The sequence below is a fragment of the Oscarella lobularis genome, chromosome 8 (assembly GCF_947507565.1).
Source record: "Oscarella lobularis chromosome 8, ooOscLobu1.1, whole genome shotgun sequence".
NCBI lineage: Eukaryota > Metazoa > Porifera > Homoscleromorpha > Homosclerophorida > Oscarellidae > Oscarella > Oscarella lobularis.
Genome location: NC_089182.1, coordinates 2,021,397 through 2,040,816, shown reverse-complemented (window position 1 = coordinate 2,040,816; position 19,420 = coordinate 2,021,397). Strand labels below are relative to the sequence as shown.

At 46.2% G+C, this 19,420-nt stretch overlaps 2 protein-coding genes across 2 annotated transcripts; both read left to right on the top strand.

Annotated features, from left to right (window-relative positions):
• Positions 1-186: 186 nt before the first annotated feature.
• LOC136189816 (receptor-type tyrosine-protein phosphatase F-like) lies at positions 187-10,715 on the top strand. The gene is made up of 40 exons (XM_065977836.1): positions 187-314; positions 455-919; positions 971-1,387; positions 1,440-1,886; positions 1,936-2,205; positions 2,259-2,537; positions 2,594-2,884; positions 2,934-3,215; positions 3,267-3,548; positions 3,598-3,891; positions 3,941-4,222; positions 4,283-4,546; positions 4,605-4,910; positions 4,963-5,271; positions 5,320-5,622; positions 5,679-5,990; positions 6,051-6,277; positions 6,335-6,401; positions 6,457-6,563; positions 6,614-6,830; positions 6,883-6,985; positions 7,037-7,314; positions 7,404-7,518; positions 7,568-7,632; positions 7,692-7,988; positions 8,039-8,139; positions 8,193-8,280; positions 8,333-8,409; positions 8,468-8,602; positions 8,654-8,776; positions 8,830-8,996; positions 9,046-9,181; positions 9,228-9,377; positions 9,428-9,527; positions 9,583-9,662; positions 9,709-9,843; positions 9,896-10,021; positions 10,073-10,221; positions 10,290-10,425; positions 10,475-10,715. Exons 1-40 carry the CDS (start codon positions 257-259, stop codon positions 10,553-10,555), a joined length of 8,121 nt encoding a protein of 2,706 aa, XP_065833908.1. The 5' UTR covers positions 187-256; the 3' UTR covers positions 10,556-10,715.
• Positions 10,716-10,745: 30 nt separating this feature from the next.
• On the top strand, positions 10,746-18,894 carry LOC136189818 (receptor-type tyrosine-protein phosphatase S-like). The gene is made up of 32 exons (XM_065977838.1): positions 10,746-10,908; positions 10,964-11,398; positions 11,453-11,788; positions 11,921-12,625; positions 12,680-12,919; positions 12,967-13,272; positions 13,325-13,630; positions 13,688-13,993; positions 14,052-14,351; positions 14,404-14,718; positions 14,780-14,997; positions 15,055-15,112; positions 15,165-15,264; positions 15,321-15,582; positions 15,632-15,665; positions 15,719-15,833; positions 15,887-15,957; positions 16,009-16,320; positions 16,376-16,564; positions 16,617-16,693; positions 16,745-16,879; positions 16,930-17,046; positions 17,116-17,288; positions 17,340-17,475; positions 17,525-17,674; positions 17,722-17,815; positions 17,877-17,956; positions 18,015-18,149; positions 18,202-18,327; positions 18,378-18,529; positions 18,581-18,716; positions 18,769-18,894. Exons 1-32 carry the CDS (start codon positions 10,761-10,763, stop codon positions 18,838-18,840), a joined length of 6,339 nt encoding a protein of 2,112 aa, XP_065833910.1. The 5' UTR covers positions 10,746-10,760; the 3' UTR covers positions 18,841-18,894.
• The last annotated feature ends 526 nt before the right edge of the window (positions 18,895-19,420 follow it).

Genomic DNA, 19,420 nt, shown 5'->3' with positions numbered 1-19,420 from the left:
TAGCGTACGCGTGTTGTTTCGATTTTTTGTAGCCTATGTCTCGTGATCGCACGCAAGCTAAGATGCGTGAGACGGTAAAAAGCGGGTCAACGGACACGCCGAACCAGGAAGTCCGTGGCCAAACTTAGCGCATAGTTGCAGATCGAGGAATGGAATAATGTTTACATGCACATGCGCAATCTATCACTCGACACTCGCACAAGAAGGGCGTGTTAAAAACCTGTCGCGTCGCCCTTCTCGCGTCAATCGTACGGGGATGAACGCAACGTCTCTTGTCTTCGTGTTTATCTGCTGCCTCGCAGTGTCTGTTTCAGGTTAGACGATCTTCGCACGTTGACGTAGACAGCCCAACGCGTTCATGTACGACATTGTCAGAGCGCGTGGAAAAGCGTTTCTTTTCTGCGCTACCTGACGTGTTCCGTGTCCTAAGACGATTTTTTGTTTCTATACGTAGATCCTTTGATTGATATCTACTCGAGTGCGACAGTGTCTTCGTCGAGTGTGCTCGAGGATGAAGGGATCAAGTTTGTGCCTCAGTGGGCTGTCGACAGAGTTAGCAGTCGGTTGTGGTCCAACTGCTTTGTTTCTAAAAAGGAAATGAATCCGTGGTGGAGATTAGACTTGGGGAAAAAGCAAACAATTAATTTGGTGCACATTGACTTTCCAGACGACAGTCTCAGTCATCAGCTAGACGTGAAAAAGGAGGACATGGATGGCTTTACGGTCTATGTAGATGACGTCAGTGACTCCACCACTAGTGGACATACGGGGTGTGGAGGTGCAATCAGTTCATTTGATGGTACCAAAACTCGACTAGCCTTCCAGTGCACGGGCACAGAAGGACGGTATATTCACGTGATTGTCAAGTCGTCCACAGCAACATATTTGTCACTATGCGAAGTTTTCATCAATTTTGCTGGCAAGACTTGCAAGTTGTGCTTATAGGATTTTCTAACGTTTTATTTTGTAGTCGTTTCTGGGCCTACTTACGCGACGTATGAAGGAGAGTACGTTATTGTTCGACCAGGAGATGACCCGAGTAATCCATCAAGCCGTGCTATTGATGACACCATTTCAACGTGTGGGTCAACGAATGACTCTTCTACTCTTCAGTCACTAAGTGTTCGTCTTCCTTGGCCAATTTTTGTGCAAGCAATCAGGCTGCATATAAATATATATCCTTCACTAAACTATGAACAATTTGCTGGAAGTCATCTGTCAAATAATGGACTTGACAATCCCAGGGTCCTCAACTATAATTCTGGTGCTAATACCCATTTGCCAGGTGCGTTCACGCTAACGCCCTCGTCATTTGTGACTGACATTACCACCACTGTCAGCCTTTCAAAATTATTAGAAGTGTGTGAAGTGGGAATACAAATAGAAGGTTAGGTTTATTTGTCTTATAGCACTCTTTATTTTCTTACTTCTGTTTGCAGGCAGTGTTCTTGATATTTATAGTTCATCAGTAGCAACTGCATTGAGCGAATTAAATACGTCAACACTAGTGTCAAAAGCAATTGATAACAGTTTTCAAACTGACGGAAATGCTTGCTATCGTTCCGCTCAGCAGCCTGGCACATGGTGGCGTCTACAGTCAATGGAAGCAAAAGCAATTGGACTGGTTGTAATCACTCCATTGCCAGACAGCACAGCATTGAGTGAAATGAACGGATTCAGTGTCTACGTAGGAAACAAGACGACTAATTCAGGCAAAGACAATGTGATGTGTGGATCACCGTGGGTCAATCCATCGCCAGGAAGCGTATCAACTATTCAAGTGACATGCGCCAGTAAACCAGTTGGAAAGTACGTCTACATTGTAGCATCAAACAAAGCAACATCATCGTTATCATTGTGCGAAGTTCAGATTTTTGACTGCGCAGGTAATAACCGCAATACAGTTTAAAATGTAGTAAGTTTAATTCTATGCAGGGTCAGATCCTGTTTCATCTGGAACAAGCAATGATATATCAATAAGCGCTTCTGACACGGCAAAGTTGACGTGTAATGCAACTGGGTGTCCTACTCCAAATATAGAATGGACTGGGCCAGATGGGCAGATTGTTAGTCCAGCTACACAAACTCAGACTGGAGTGACTGTCACTAGCACAATTGATGTGCAAGGAAGCGGAGGAGGCAAATACAGTTGCATTGCATACAATGGAAGAACTTCTAACGCTACAAAAGAAATCACAGTATCAGGTACTATCTAGGGTACGTAGGTGTTTTTAGATTTGCAGTTGCGATTTATTTAGTCTTTCCGATGATTACTACGTCGCCAATGGCCAAGACTGTCAATTATGGGCAAGGCACAACGTTGACTTGTTCCGGAAGCGGATATCCAGTCCCAACAATCACGTGGACATCTCCAACAGGAAGTTCATTTACCGCACAAAATCCTACAGTAGCATCTGGCATAGCAACGAGAATCATTGACGTGACAAATCAAAAAGGTGCAGATGGCGGTGGAACGTTCAAGTGCACAGCAAGCAATGGAATAGGAAATGATGCCTCTGCTCAAGCTATTATATCAGGTAAGTCTGTAATGGCGTGTTGTTTACAGTGTATCTATTTTGCATTGTTTTATTAGTACGTCCAAAAGTCACCAAAGTTGTTCCGTCAACGAGGTCTGTTGTTGATGGTAGTACTGTTGATCCAGTTGTGTGTGAAGCTGAAGGATATCCCAAGCCTTCCGTGAACTGGAAGCTTAAAGGAAGCACTGTTTCCAGTTCTCTAACCACTAATGAATACAGCGTAGGAGGCTTATCATATCGTAGCGGAAGAAATTTGACGCTAGGAGCGGTATCTTTCAGTCAAAATGGAAACGTTTATACTTGTGAAGCAGGATCAAGCACGTCGACGTTCACTCTCACTGTCACTGGTAAGATTATGTTGACTTCTTTATTTTTACACATTTATTTTCTTTTCAGTGGATGCTACGTTTACATCAGATCCCCAGAATAAGTATGGAAAGGTGGGAGATACGCTGAGTCTCTCTTGTGAAGCAACAGGAGCTTCAGCTAAGGTCATTGAATGGTACAAAGACAGCACAAAAATAAGTAACGGGGTTTCTACGTCTACTGCTAATGGAGTGACCACCAGTTCACTGACTCTGATGAACGTTCAGCTGAGTGACGGTTCAGCGAATTACTACTGTAAGGCTGCTGCCGGTCATCAAAATGCTGTATCTTCATCCAAAGCGATTGTTGGAAGTAAAAGACTTGTGGGGTCATATAGAATACTTCGTAACTTTTGTGTTTTAGTTCTTGGTAGCATCACTTCGTTTTCGTCTCGATCCTTGCTTCCTGGTACCTCGTCAAGCCGTCCATTTGCGTGTACATTTACAGCCAATCCTCGCCCAACTAGTGGAGAATTGATACTGGATGGAAAAGTGGAGGCATCTCTTACTCAAACGATCCCAAATTCAGGAAATTCGTGGACTGTTAGCGATCCTATTCAATCAATAACAGTTGAAGAGGGAGGTAACTACACTTGCGTAGCAAAGATGGAATCTTTCAGCATCGTATCTTATGCTCAGCTAGGAAGTGAGTTAGATCAAATGACAAATGAGTCTTTTCTTACTTCTTTTTTTAGTCGCTTGTATTATATCTGTTCCACCACAACCAACAATATTAGAAGCAGGAAAAACGAAGACACTGACTTGCAGTGGCACGGGATATCCTATACCTTCTATTACATGGAAAAAGACACTTGGAAGTCAAGTAAATCAGATAGCAGGCAAAGACAGTACAGATTACTCTAAGCGAGAGAAAACGAGCTCAATTACGCTGATGGGAAGTGATATTGATCAAGCTGGCTCATATGAATGCACTGTAACAAATACAGCGCCAGGCAGCATTATACGAACGTCTTCAGTGGATGTGACAGGTATTTGCTTGTAGTGTTTGTTGAAGAGAAACAAAGATTTTGTCTTTAGTAAAACCTATGATTGTCACTAAATCGTTTTCTCGAACCGGAACATGGGGGCAATCCGAAATGCTGACTTGTCTTGCTACAGCCTATCCTTTGCCAACAATCACTTGGACATTTCGAGGACAACCTGTGACTAGCGGCGTTTCTGACTCAACGGCAGGAAGTGTCAATCGTACCAGTACTCTCACCCGGATGACGGTGGAGGCGCTAAAGGATGGAGGAGTGTATACGTGCAGTGCCACGAACAGCGCTGGAGATGGCGGATCAATTAACGTCACTTTGAATTGTAAGTAGTGCGCAATTTGTGTGGAGGTGACAGATAGGCGATATTTTCTTTCATGTACAGTTGATTCAAGAGTGACTACAGATCCGAAGAGTCAAGATTTAGCCTATGGAACAAATCTTTTGCTCACTTGTGTGGTATCGTCTTACCCGGCTGTATCTTCTTCTATTAAATGGCACAAAGACGGCGCCATTCAGTCATCATCGTTATCGACAAATTCTACAGGACTTGCAGCCGTTACCAGCACGTTCAGCGTAAGTAGCGTCGATGAAAATGATGGAGGAAATTACACGTGCTACGGATCATCCAATCCAGCTATTATTAATAGTAAGCATCCAGTACTTGTTTTAAAATTGTTCGTGTGCACCTGTCCGTTTTTCACCAGTCAGGGATCACTTCATTTTGGATCCTCAAGGCGAAAGTCCGTTTGAAGGAAGCGCGGCTACGTTGTCATGCAGGGCTGTTGGATATCCTCCGCCGAACGATGTCATCGTATGGCAAAAATCAGATGATAATCAGTCCTACAGCGACGTTGATGGAAATTTGACGTCTACGTCTCGAAAAGTGATGCGGTCAATTTCAAGCAATCTTACTTTTTCATCAATACACAGATCTGCGTCGGGGTTCTATCGATGCCGTACCGACAGCACCAATCCAGCGATGTCGAAATCATCTTACGTCGATGTCTACTGTATGCCATGCAACACTGGATCGTCCTCTAAATAATTTCAATTCTTTTTTAGATAAACCGTCGTTTTCTGTAGACTTCAATGGCAGCGGCCAAGTCGTTCTTATTGGAGGGTCTTTCAAGTTGACCTGCACTGCACTAGGAAATCCTACTCCTTTCGTTGACTTTGTTAAAACGCCGCTAGATTCGTCTTCCAATGCCAAGAAAGTTGTGGCAGACGATGCCTACCAGATTACCCGTGAAAGTGGAAAGGTAACGCTTATGGTTCGTAATGCCAATACGTCAGAATCTGGGCATTACTTTTGCCGCGCCTCTAATCCTGCTGGAAGTGTTAATTCAAAAACAACAACTATTATTGTCAGAGGTAAGGTTTGCATTCGTGTCCTAGTTGAATATGAATTATGACCTTTAGGACCCCCGTCAAGAATCAACCCACGTGACGTAACAGTTCTACAAAGAAACGCCTCTAGTATTACGATTTCGTGGACTGCACCGTATAATGGAGGTAGTCCTATACTCAACTACACAATCAACTACAGACTCTCCGAATCTACTACTGCCTACGAAACTGCCCATGTGGTAGACAACGATACGTTCACGGCAGTGATTTCTCATCTCAAGGCTTTTAAAAACTACGATATTGTCGTCGTTGCGTCAAATGTTGAAGGCCCAGCACAGGGTACAATACCGGCTATCCGAAACACCACAGCTGGAGGTGTGTCTAATTGTTAACTAATCAATCGCTTTACTGGTTCTAACAATAATTTTTAGCGTCTTCTCCTCCTCGCAACTTTTCCGTCACGGTTCTCAGCTCAACGTCTGTTTCAGCACGGTGGGATCAGCCAGCAGAACCAGCGGGAAACATTCAGTATTTCCGAGTCTTCTATGAGAATAAGGGAAGACCGAAACGAGAGACGCCGCCGCACGAGGAGTTTGGTGGAAACGTGACATCAGGAGTGGTATCATCGTTAGAAAAATATGCTAGCTACAATCTGTATGTGCGGGCTGTGAATGTTGACGAGTCTGGCAATCATATTATTGGCCAACAAAGTAACACTTTCTCAATCACTACCAAAGAAGACGGTACGCGCGCGTGCAGGCTTGCTTTCAATTATCTAATGTTTTGATTCGCGGTTTAAACAGCTCCTGGAGCCCCTGGAAATGTGGAAGGCCAGATGATTGAGGATGACGCATCAAAGCTGAACGTCATGTGGACGGAACCACCTGATTCGAATGGAATCATCAGAAATTATACCGTTTCATATCAGAGAAAAGGTGATGGAGGCATTCGAATAAACAAAACGGTCTCAGGTAGTGAAACAAGCACGATTCTTAATAATCTGACTCCTCATACGACATACACCATTTGGGTTCGTAAAAGACTATTTCCTAAACTACTTCTCGGTGAAAAAGCGACGTTTGTGCAGGTCCAGGCTTATACCATTGAAGCCGGTCCATTCAGCGATTCTGTAGAAGCAACAACCGACCAAGGATGTGCGTTCCTTTTCTTGCAACTCGTTTTTAATTAAAAACTTTTTGTTTTGTGTAGTGCCCAGTGCTCCTCGAAACCTTTCCGTTGTGAAGAGTGATGCAACGGGCGTGACACTTCAGTGGACAGTGCCTTTGTTTCGTCGTGGAGATATCACTCGTTACACGGTACAGTTCTTTATTGCTCGTTCTGTCTTGTAATTTCTAAGCGCTTACAGATTTACTACTCGAGCGAAAAGCGTTATGCGGAGCAAGGAGAAGAAGCAGAAAAACTTCGGTCATTGAATGGCAGCCAAATATTCGATCAGTCACCGACCCAGGTCACAGTAAAGGATTTGGCAGGAGACACTACGTGGACGTTCTCAGTTGTGGCCAGCACCATCAAGGGAGAAGGAGAGGAGAGTGTGAGTGTTGAAGGAACGACTCTGCCGGCAGGTACTCATTTCGAGAAGATGCTGTATTTCTGCCTACTGTTTTTTATATGTAGCACCGTCAAAAGTCATTGTACCAACGGCGGATCCGACGAAAGCGACGGAAACGACGGCAGAAATCCTTTTAGAGCAGCCATCAGAAATAGATGGTCCCATAGGGTACGTATCAAATGTAGTTTCTTTCGTTTGGGGTCATTTGATCTATGGCAGTCAAATTGATATACTTGTGGCGTCGGGTGAAAGCACTGACTTTCAAAATTACATGGGCAGTGCAAAATATTCTCCGAATTTATCTCCTGGCGATATCTATGTGGCGGCGAGATTCGATCGCGCGTCCTTACCACCAACATTCATATTGGGAGACAACATTGAATACCGTGGTTTTCTCAATGGTCCTCTAAAGCCTGGCTTGACGTACCAGTATGCACTAAGAGTCCACAGCGAAGCTGATGACTCTCTTGTAGCAATCAGTTCTCCACTCAAAATTGGTATGTGTGTATTGGTACAGTGGAACCCTAATAGTGTAAAGGTTTCACTGTGAGAGCCGAAACGTTTTTTGAATGTTATTTCAATGCAGAGACCAAAGAGGAAGACAGCGGCACAGGTATAGGGCTCATCATAGGAATCGTGGTTGCAGTCGTTTTGTTGATCATAATTATTATCATCATTATTGTCGTCGTTGCATGGAGGAGGTGAGCGGAGAGACTAGGCGCTTCCGGCTTCGTATAGACTCACTTTCAGGAAAAACTCGTACAAAGATTTTAGTCCCACTGTTCAGTACACGACAGAAAACGGCGAACTTGAAGGTGCAAAAAAATTCTAATTTTTATTTTATGTTATCCTGATTGGTGTGTGTGCGTCTTAGTGGTGGACTCCGTGAAACCCTCGATTACGATAATCAAGAAAAATTTCTCGTGCGTAGCAGGAGAGAGGGCTGTTCTCGAAGTGGAAGTCACCGGGAAGCCGACTCCGCTAGTTTCTTGGCGTTTTCACGGGTGCGAGCTGCCTGGCGACGATTCTCGCATAAAAGTACTCGATTCTGGATCGCTTCAAATCGACAACGTGCAGGAGTCAGACGCCGGCCTTTACAAATGCTCGGCAACGAGCAAGGCGGGGTCCTCGTTTGGGCAAATCACCTTGAGACTCGACGCTGTCTACGCAAGTAAAGATGGTTTATCTTGAGCGATTAGATATATTGACAGTCATTTTTAGATACCATGTTCAGGAAAGAGGGAATTTCACAGGATGCGTTTGAGAGCTACGTTGCCGAACTTCACGCTGATCACAATCATGGGTTTTCAGTCGAATATACTGTGAGGCAGCCGTGTCAGTGTAGCTCCCTTCTCCATGCGTTATTCTATTGCAGAAACTTGACAAGCCTGAGAAACATCCTTTTACTGTTGCAAAAAGAGAAGTCAATAAGGGAAAGAATCGCTATGGAAACATCGTTCCTTGTAAACGAATAGGACATAGCAGGAAATGTATTGAGTATATTATTTTGTGCAGATGACCATTGCAGAGTTGTTCTCAGTCCTTTGACTGGCGTGCTGGGATCAGACTACGTCAATGCTTCGTATTTGGATGTCAGATTCGTTTTGCTCTTGCCTATCTTCGTTATCTAGAATGGTCTTCTCTTTGCAGGCGTATCAGTGCCCCAAGGGATACATCGCTGCTCAAGGGCCCAACGAGAAAACCGTGGATGATTTCTGGCGCATGGTGTGGCAAGAGAAAGTTCCTACTATCGTGATGGTGACCAATCTAGACGAAAAAGGAAGAGTAAGAGATTTGGAAATGTATTTTTAGCGTTTTTCAGTGCTTTTTTTTCAGAGCAAGTGTGAGAAGTATTGGCCTGATTCCGGTAAGAAAGCATTCGGTGACATCGATGTCAAGTTGCGCCAGGAGACAACTCTTTCTGAATGCACCGTCAGGATCCTTGACCTGAGCATACAAGTAAAACCGACACGTGTCAGTGTAGTTCTTCGTTAATCTCTCTTTTGGAACAGAATTCTGACGGCTCCCTTGAGGGCCACACTACCACTCAATTCCACTTCACGGGCTGGCCAGACCATGGTGTGCCAGCTTACGCTACTGCCTTGCTCAACTTTGTAAAACGCGCTCGTTTTCATCACGAAAAAACGAAGAAGAAGGGTCCCATGCTCGTTCACTGCAGGTAGTCAATTTGTCATATAACTACTGTGCCTGATTGCAAATGATTTTAGTGCTGGCGTTGGACGCACTGGCACGTTCTTGGTAATTGATTACTCCCTTCAAAGGCTGAAAAACGAAAAAATGGTTGACATATTCAACCTCATCAACGATTTCCGCGACGGAAGACCGACCATGGTTCAAGCAGAGGTACAGATATTCGTTTCTTCGAGGCAAGAGTAACTGCTGTGAATAGGCTCAGTACATATTCTGTCACGACGCTATTCTCGAGTACGTTCTGTGCGGCGATACCGACGTTCAAGCGCATAAGTTGCGAAGCTTCGTGCGCCAAATGGAAAAAAATGATGCGTCTGCGAACAAGACTGGGCTGCAGAAGCAATTTGAAGTGAGACGTTGGCCTGTAGCTCTTTCTATTTTTTACTCGTTTCCTTTCAGCTTCTTGCCAAGGTGAGCCCGTCAAGGACAAGTTTCTCCTTCAAGGGTGGCAATGATCCCAAGTGTGCAGTGAAGAATCGATATCCAGAACACATTCCACGTGCGGTCTTATGTGGTAGTTATAAAGTCCATGAACCTCTCGCTTTCTTCTGTAGCGGATATGGCTCGCCTCTACTTGAAACCGAAGGCTGGTCGTCCAGCCAATTTCACGTACATAAACGCCTATCACGTCGACGTAAGATCACTTGAATGAACGTGCCCTTGAGAGCAAATCCTTTTAGGGATATCGACGTCGAGGTCTCTACGTGATCACTCAAGGTCCTCTCGAGTCAACCATCTTTGATTTCTGGCGCATGGTGTGGGAGCAACAGTGCAGCATTATCGTCATGCTCACTGAACTGGAGGAAGGCGGAAAAGTATTCGCTGCTTTCGGGAAAATATAATTTATCAGCATTTGCGTTGTGACAGGAAATGAGTGTCCAATATTGGCCAACCAAAGGGACAGCCAGCTATGAGGATTTCTCTGTGACGCTTGAAGACGAGACGATGTTTGGAGACTACGGTGTGAGGCGTTTGAAAGTGACTCGTGGAACGGTAATTGAAAAATTGGGGTAGCCACGGTCAGCCTGTTTTACTGGATTTTAGGAAGAGCCTCGTCAAATTCTTCAATATCATTACATGACCTGGACCGAAGAAAAATTGCCTGCGAATTCAGCGTCATTGATCGACTTGTTTAGTCAGTTGGAGAGAAGTCAGCAGAAGGCAGGAAATCACCAAATTGCTGTCATGTGCAAGTCAGTGCCCCAAATAATAATAATAATAATAATATCTCAGTTGGCACGGCCTCTTTCTACTGTACTAGTAATGGTATTGGAAGGTCGCCAATTTTCTGTGCTATGAGCAATTTGCTTGAACAACTTAAGGCCGAACAAGTCGTCGACGTTTTCCAAGCCGTCAAAGCTCTGCGTCTTCACCATCCGGATTGTGTTGGGTCTCTGGTAAGAGAGCTATCAAAATGTGGTCATTTCGTTGACATGTCCTCATTAGGAACACTACAAGTTCCTCTACAATTCGGCTTTGGAGTTTTTGGATTCGTTTGATACGTACGCCAATTTTAAAGCTCTCTGAAAAGCTAGACTTACGTCTGTGTTTTTGTTTGTTTGTTTTTTCTTTCTTTCTTCTGTGTGTCTGAGTATTTCATTGCTATCAGTTTCTATAAGGACTTCATACTAATCGTTTGCAGTATTATTTTAGCTACTTATACGAAAAGTACTACGTAGAGCTGATATTTCTTTGGTCGTAGACTGCTCAGCAACGAGAACATTAGCACGGCATGGAATATGACGTAAATGGGCGGGCCAACGGGACTACAGCGTACAAAGTAGTACAAACTGGCCATCTTAGGCAAGTTCTCGTCGAAATGATCGCTTGCTACATTCTCGTCATCTTCACACTACACCACGTGGCCAAATCGGATCCAGGTACCGTACCGTTGAAACCGCGACGCCGCGTTTTCACAAGGCGCCTCCTACTAAGATCAACTCGTCGACGTCTTCGGTAACGTAAAAGCGTTCGCCTCGTCCTCGTACGAAGCGAACGGCGTCAAGTTTCAAGCGCGCTGGGCCGCCGACGGCGTCGCGAGCCGTCGCGCGGCGAACTGCTTCGCGTCGGCGCTCGAATCGCGTCCGTGGTGGCGACTCGACGTCGGCGCGAGCCTACTACCGATCACGAACGTGCGAATCTACACGTCAGAGGAGGAAAACAATGCCACTGGCTTCGTCGTTCACGTCACGCGGGAAAACGACGACGCTTTCAGCGGCGAATTGTGTGGAATCGCGATTCGCAGCGGCGACGACGCTTCTTTCGTCGTCAATTGCTCTCTAGTCGGGCGCTACGTAACGATATCGCCTCCCGGCAACCAGTCGCAACGTCTCGTTCTATGCGAGGTCGTTTTGAACGAGGAAAACGCGAGTGAGATGCACGACAGGTGTCCGACCATTCATTATTTGTCCATTGTTTCTGTAGCCGCGCTTATGAAACCCGAAACGACGCAAAACGCCAATTATTCCGACTGCGAGAGATTGACGAAATGGCTTCGAATCGATCTTCAGCGACCGTATCTCGTATCTGGAATTTCTTTTCGTTACGACGATAACAGCGTCGGAATCGAAGAAGCGCTGGAAATGCTCGTCGGAGGCTGGCCTTCGGATGAGCGACGCGATTACACTCTTTGTACGACTCATCTAATTGGGAACGAGTCCGGTGGAAGCGCGTCGGGCGAGTGCGCGCCGATTTTCGGCCAGTACGTCGTGATCGCGATCAACGGAACGCTGGATCTGTGCGACATTCGACTGCAACACGGTGAGGAGTGTCTGTTACTATTTTTAGAAGCCGGCGAAAATGACAGCGTTCTCGCGAGAAAGGGCGCGCGGTCAACCTCCCCTCCCCCCCATTTCGTGTGGATAGTTGTCCAATACTCGCGTTTCTTTTTAGTTCCTGTTCTCGATCTCTACAGTGGGAGAAAGGTGTCCGCTTCGACTCAGAACGGATCGGCCGGCTTGCCTCAAAAGGCGATCGACGGCTACGCGGTCCCCGTTTCCCAATCGTGCTTCGTCTCCGATAAGCGACCGAACACGTGGTGGCGCATCGAATTCGACTCAATCGAAATCGTATTCGCCGTAAAAATCAATACGATTTCGACCGCGCTCGTCGAAATGGCCGGCTTCTCCGTTCGCGTCGGAAACGGGAGTTTCTCGTCGAATTCGAATCGATTGTGCGGTCGCTATAGTAACGATACCGGAAATAGCACGGATATATTTTTGACGTGCGACACGCCCGCGCCTAGCGGAAAGCGCGTCTACGTCGCGTCGGCCAATGACGCGCAATCGTCATTGACACTTTGCGAGATTCAATTTTTCACGTGCTCGCCGTCTCAGCCAATCATCGTCAGCGATGTTAATCCAATTCTAAATCGGTACGAAATTGAGTACAATCGCACGACGGTGCTCACCTGTTCGGCGACGGGATGCCCGACGCCGAGGGTCGAGTGGACGAAACGGAATGTCGTTCTGTCGAGTGTCGCGCGAATGAACGGTACGGGTTATCTCGAACTGAACGACGGCAGTGACGACGGCTTATACGAATGTCGGGCGAGAAACGAAATTGGCGCGAGTCTAACAGTTCCCTATTTCGTATCGGGTATAGGATGCTCCTGACCGCGCATTCGATAATTCTCTTATTGATCTTTTCTAGTTCGCGGGTTGGTGGTCAGAGGACCACAGAATGCGACTATTGATTTCGGCGACGTCGCGCGTCTCGAGTGCCTCGTTTTCGGCTTGAATCATGAATGGATTCCTCGACCGATGGTCTTTAACGCAACGACGCTGGGAAAGCGTCTCTTTCTCGGGTTGGCGATCGTGCGAGGAGGAACGTATCGGTGCGCCACGTTTAGCTTTGGCTCGGATAAAAGTTACGAAGCGGCAACCGTCTTTGGTACAGGGAAAAATGATATAGTATTGATTTTGATTTTTCTTCTCTAGTTCGTCCCAATGTTTCCGTTGCCCCGGCGCTTCTGTCCGTTCCGGACGGAACTCGAGGCCTGTCGGTGCCCTGCGTTGCTCAGGGCTTTCCCCGACCGAGGATTACTTGGCTGAAGGATGGGCGCGTTCTCGACGATTCGATCTTGTCGGACGAATTCTTCGTCGAGCCCAACAATGACCAGTTGATTCGTAGTCAGAGAAATCTTACCTTCGACGTGGTTCGCCTGAACGACACCGGCGTTTATACGTGCGAGGGAACGAATAGCGCTGCGTCGAGAAGCGCCAACTTCACGCTGGTCGTTACGCGTGAGTTTTGGATAGCAGATAAATTATTTATATATTTTTTTATTGGTTGCAGTTCGCCCGGTTTTCGTTTCTCACCCATTGGGTGGCAGGCTTCTTGAAGGTACTAACGTCACGCTGTCGTGCGTGGTCATCGGTTTTCCTTTATCCGGAATTTTGTGGGAGTGGTCAATGGATGCAAACTTTTTGAAATTCTACAACGTCACGGAAGTGCCGGGCCGAATTACGTTGATTGAAAGGGACAGCGAAAGAAGAGGCGAAAGTCAATTACTCATAGACGGCGTGAATCGCACAGAAAGCGGTTATTACCGTTGCCATAGCGGCGGCGTTTATTCCGAGAGCGCCTTCATCGACGTATACTGTGAGACAAAGACTCGAAGAATCCGTTTAGCCTATAAAAACCCTTTTTTGCGGTTAGACACGCCTGAGATCGAGTCTCAGAACGAAGCGGTCATCTATCTCAACGAATCGCAAGCGCTGAATCTTTCCTGCACTGTCTTTCCAATAGGTTTCACCAATGTAACCTGGCTGGTGCTTCCGGAGGGAAGCAGTAACGAACGGATCGTCTCTATGAGCAATCGCACGCGCCAATTCTCGTCTGCCTCTGGGATCGACACCCTGTTGATAAAGGAGTCGCTCATTGGCGATACTGGATCGTACCGTTGTAGAGCTATCAACGAGGCTGGCTCCGCGTTCTCCAATGCGACTCAAGTGGTAGTAGCGGGTAAGTAGAAAGCATGAAAATTGTGTACTATAGTAATCTAACAGTGCGATTGATTTAGGAATTCCTTCTGTTATTTCTACAGCTAACGTTTCCTTCGGTCGCGTGACGAATCAGAGTTTCTCGGTGTCGTGGAAAGAACCCTTTGACGGAAACGGGAGAATTATTTCGTACCTGGTCCAGTACAGGGAAGAGGGGCGCAACGAGTACGCGATCCTTTTTCCGGCACCCACAACTCCATCTGCGACCCTTTTGAACTTGAGACCCTATCAGACATACGAGATACTTATACAGGCAAGAAATGCTCTAGGGCTGAGTGCGATGATGAGCGAGCCTCTGACTGTTCGGACATTGCCCGGAAGTACGTGTAGTAATTTTCTGATTCTACTTAATTATTTGAGCGCTATTTTTAGTCTCTTCTCCTCCTCGAAATGTTTCTGCTGTTGCTGCATCGTCAACGTCAATTCGAGTCACTTGGACTCCTCCGGAATTTCCTAATGGGCCTATTGATTATTATAGGATTCTTTATGAAATCGACGGCGGCTCTAGAAGACGACGAGCTACGTCAGATTTCCGAGACTATCCCGGATCGTCAACATCTGTTCTTCTTGATGGATTAGAAAAATTTACGTCTTTCCTGATTTCTGTTGTCGTTGTCAACGAAGTCGACGGCAAACAATTAGTGGGAAGATCCAGAAAAGGGATCACAGTCGAAACCTCCCAAGACGGTAATAGGGGATATTCTAAAATGAATAATTTATTTATTGAAAACGCGCGTACGTCTCACAGCTCCTTCCAGTCCTCGTAGCGTCGCTGCTAACACCATCATAGGAAACTCGACGACGCTGAACGTGACGTGGACGCAGCCTGTCGCACCCAACGGCGTCATCACGACCTACGTAGTCGACTATAGACGAACGGCGGACGAGCCTTGGACTGAAAGCGAAGCCAGTGCTACTACGAAGAGACTGGAGCGCCTCGAAGCAGCAACGAACTACCTCGTCAGAGTAAGAAAATCAGTGCGTGCGTATGCAAGGATAGAATATCCTAAGTATGTTCTCTAGGTAGCTGCCGTTACTGTGGAAAGAGGCAGCTACAGTGACGTGGTGAATGGTTGGACAGGTATGACGTCTTTTAGCTAGTGAAATGCGCTCGCAGGTCTCTTGTCGTTTAGCTCCTTTGCCACCCAGTATTGCTCTTTCTGTCTCCGAAGCGCGACAATCGGCGCTCGTCGTTTTCTTACCGAGCAAGTCGAGCCTCTCTCCTCGTGCCACGTGAGTGTTGTCTATTGAAATTTTGAATATCACTTTTTTTAACGGCTCTTGCGCAGAAAAATTCAAGTTCTTGTGGCTGAACTTCCGTCCGGCGGTCAGCCTTTTGACTTCACCCATGCCGAAAGTCAACGATACCGGTCGAACTTGGGAGTTGGCGTGCCTTACGTCGCAGTCGAGCTGCTCGTGGATGACGAAATGGCATCTCAGGTCGTACTAGGAACCAATGAAACAAGTGGAGGCTATTTGAATGCTGCACTCAAACGCCGGACTCGATACGCCTACGCTCTTCGCGTGTTTCAACGAACGGATGACGGCACGGTATATTCTTCGCCCATGTCGTTTGCCTATTGACGCTGGCGATCTGTAGGAACTTTTTAGCACGTCGAAATCTTTTCTAGCAGGTAAAATTCGACTTGGGAGGATACAAAGGTCCGTTGATCGATTTTTGAAATAGAAACGACGGATGATACCGAAGAGGACAGCAGCAACGTTGGAATCATCGTGGGAATTGTCCTTGGAGTTGTCGCCCTGCTGGTCATAATTCTAGTAGCATTCTTCTTTTGGAGACGGTAAGAGCAAAAGATCAAGTAACTAGTTTGTCACAAAAAGACGTGTTGGGCAGACGACGCAGTAGTAAAGATCGAAATTTGGGGTTCAATTCTTCCCTTGTGATCGACAACGATCGCGTCGAAAGTGAGACCACTCAGTCAAAATTTGTATTAATAATTAATTAATTAACCGAAGTGACTACTGGACCGCGGAAAGAAAACTCGCGGCCTCAGGTGACGGTCCTGAATCGGCGCGCGAGCTCGGCCGCCGGCGAGATCACGCTCATCAACGTCCACGTCACGGGCAATCCCAAGCCGAAAGTGACGTGGCGATTTTTCGCCCAAGAATTGCCCGGTCGCGATAGTCGCGTCCGAGTGCTCGAGAGCGGCTCGTTGCAAATTCAGGACACGGCGCTCGTCGACTCCGGCCTGTACAAGTGCATTGCAAGCAATAAGGCCGGTTCGGACACCGGGCAAGTTCAGCTATCCGTTGAACCGGGAATTGCCGGCGAGTTTTTGACAGTCTGACCGTCCGTTTTTGCGATTTGGTTTGTCGTATTTAGATATGCCTGAAATGCCTGATTCGATTCCTGCTGGCGACTTTGAAGAACACGTTTACGAAATGCACGCCAGTTCGAATCACGGTTTCTCAATGGAGTATCAAATGTTGGATGGAAACGAGCGACATCCATCTCTCGTTGCCAACTTGGCGGTGAATCGAGATAAGAATCGATACGGAAACATAGCACCCTGTATATATGATGCATATCTTGGCCACAGTCGTGTCTCACTCTCTGCTTGTAGACGATCACGGTCGTGTCGTTCTGCAATCGATTCGTGGGGTTGAGGGCTCTGACTACATAAACGCCTCTTATTTACCTGTGCGTACCGTAGATGCCTCTTCTGGACGATGAGGAGTTTTTTTCTTGCAGGGCTACGGTGTTCCTAATGCTTATATTGCTGCCCAAGGTCCCAGCGAGAAAACGGTGAACGATTTTTGGCGAATGATACTCCAGGAGAAGGTTCCAACGATCGCCATGATAACGAAACTCGAAGAGAAGGGAAAGGTACGATTTTGCGACAGGTGCACACAATAGTCCGCAGACTTTGCCTATAGGTGAAGTGCTACAAGTATTGGCCGGACAATGCCGAAGATTACGGCGAAATTGTAGTTACCCTTCAGCAGGAGACGACACTGGCAGAATGCTCAGTGCGAACTCTTGATGTCTTCAGGGTAACGCTTGCTCTCAATTAATTATTAATTAATTAATTAAACCGGAAAACGGTTTTCATCCGTTCCTAGGAGTTACCTGATGGTTCGCGAACGGAGACTCATCAGACGACTCAGTTTCATTTCACGCGCTGGCCTGAGCACGGCGTCCCCGAATACCCGACGACTCTTCTCAATTATCTTGCGCGAGTCCGAGCCCACCACGACGCAGTCAGAGCTCAGGGCCCACTGTTGGCCCACTGCAGGTAAAATATATTAATACTCTTTGAGTGTACGAGCTATTAGGGTACGCGCAGTGCGGGCGTGGGTCGCACTGGAACGTTCCTTGTGGTGGACTACGTCATACAGAGATTGGCAGACGATAACGTTGTTGACATATTTGGGCTGGTGTCTGAGTTCCGTCAGCGCCGTCCGTTTATGGTGCAGACAGAGGTGACTTTGGAGTCGTTTCTTGTCTTTATTTTCCTACGCTTTTTTTCAGGCTCAATACGTGTTTTGTCACGACGCCGTCTTGGATTACATTCTGTGCGGTAATACCAGAATTTCGGCAAATGAACTCAAACGTCGTGTGCGTCATTTGGAGATAGTTGATCGCTCTTCACGTCTTACTGGCTTTGAGAATGAATTGCTGGTGAGTAAAAATCAGAATACAGTCACTATTTTACACATGGTTTGCAGACATTGGACAAAGTTAGTCCGCACAGAAAAGACTTTGCCTACTCTTGCGACAAAGAAATGTCCTCTAAAAATCGCTATTCCTATTGTTTGCCTCGTAGGAAACGTCGCTTTAACTAGCGTTGAATTATTTTTTAATTGTTGGTATTTGATTGTAGCTGACAAAATTCGCGTTCACTTGTCTCGTCGTTCTGATCGTCCCGGAGATGTGGGATACATAAATGCTAACTATGTTGACGTTAGAAATAATGATGTGATTGCGTTTCTACTATAGAGAATTTTTCAATTTTATTTAGGGTTACAGTCGTCAAGCTATGTATGTAACGACTCAGGGCCCGCTCTCTTACACTGTAGGAGATTTCTGGCGAATGGTGTGGGAACTCGAATGCACTACTGTTGTGATGCTGACTGAATTGGAGGAAAGTGGCCAGGTAATTTCAGAAAGCGTTATTAGAACCAACTAGAGCACGCTCTTCTGTATAGGAGCTGTCTGCTATGTATTGGCCACGTGAAGGAGAGACTAAATACGACGGGTTTGCCGTTGCTCTGATGTCGGAGGATGTCGGGCCTGATTTTGCTGTTCGAAAATTGTTGTTGGAAGAACGAAAGGTAGGCTGAGAGTCGAAAATGAGCTGCAGCTCAATGTGTTTGCTCTGTAGACTTCTTCAACGCGTGACGTGGTGCAGTTCCAGTATTTTAACTGGACAGAAAACTGTTGCCCCAAAAGTGCAGCCAGTCTCTTGGAAATGATGGGTCACTTAGACAAAGCTCAGCAGCAGGCTGACAACACTCCTATTGTTGTTTTATGCAGGTCAGTTATTTGCAAGATTCGTTCGTTGCTTTTTCGCTATGCGTAATTCAGTAATGGCATTGGGCGGTCTGCAACGTTTTGCGCAATCAACATCGTGATTGAAAGGTTGAAGGCTGAGCAGGTAGCAGATGTCTTTCAGGTAGTCAAAGGCCTCCGACTGCAGAACCCCGAATTCGTCACGTCTTTGGTAAGTAGTTCAACCGTTCAGAAAAACAAGTTTCTAAAGCCGGTACATCTAGGAACATTACAAATTCTGCTACATTTCGGCTACAGAGTTTTTAGATTCCTTTGACAGCCTCTGCCAATTTTAATGTTTTTTTTTCAGTTCAAGATTACCAATGCGATTGCATACTTGTGTTCTCGTAGGCGTTTGAAGTTTATTCAGCCGTCTCTTTGAGCTTATCTTTTTCTGAGGCAAGTAACTACCTGATTGCTGGATATGAAGACGTGTGGCGACATTGTACCTGTGTGATAAACCATAGATGAAAAAGGGTCTCGTTTAGTCAGATTAGGAAGATTGCCATTGATTCTGTGTATAGCATTGAAGGGCGGAAAGCCAATCAAAAGCCGTAAGCGTAGCCAGGTGTCAATAGCTCTTTTTATTTATATGCTGTCTTAGAACAATAAAGCAGTATAAAAAAAGACAGGGAAAGGCAGTGTCTGCGCAGTATAGAAAGAAATATGTCCTGGAAGGTGAGATCGTACACCTAGCCTGCGAAAGGAAATGAGGTCATTTCGGTGTAATCCTGTATTAGATTCTAAGAAATCAATGAAAAGGCGACGGCTAGACGGTGAGATACTGGATACCTTAGCCAGCCAATTTCACATCCTTGAGTGATATCTTTTGGCTTGACTAGCCGTTTCTCTCCGAATTGGTATTGAGAATAGTCT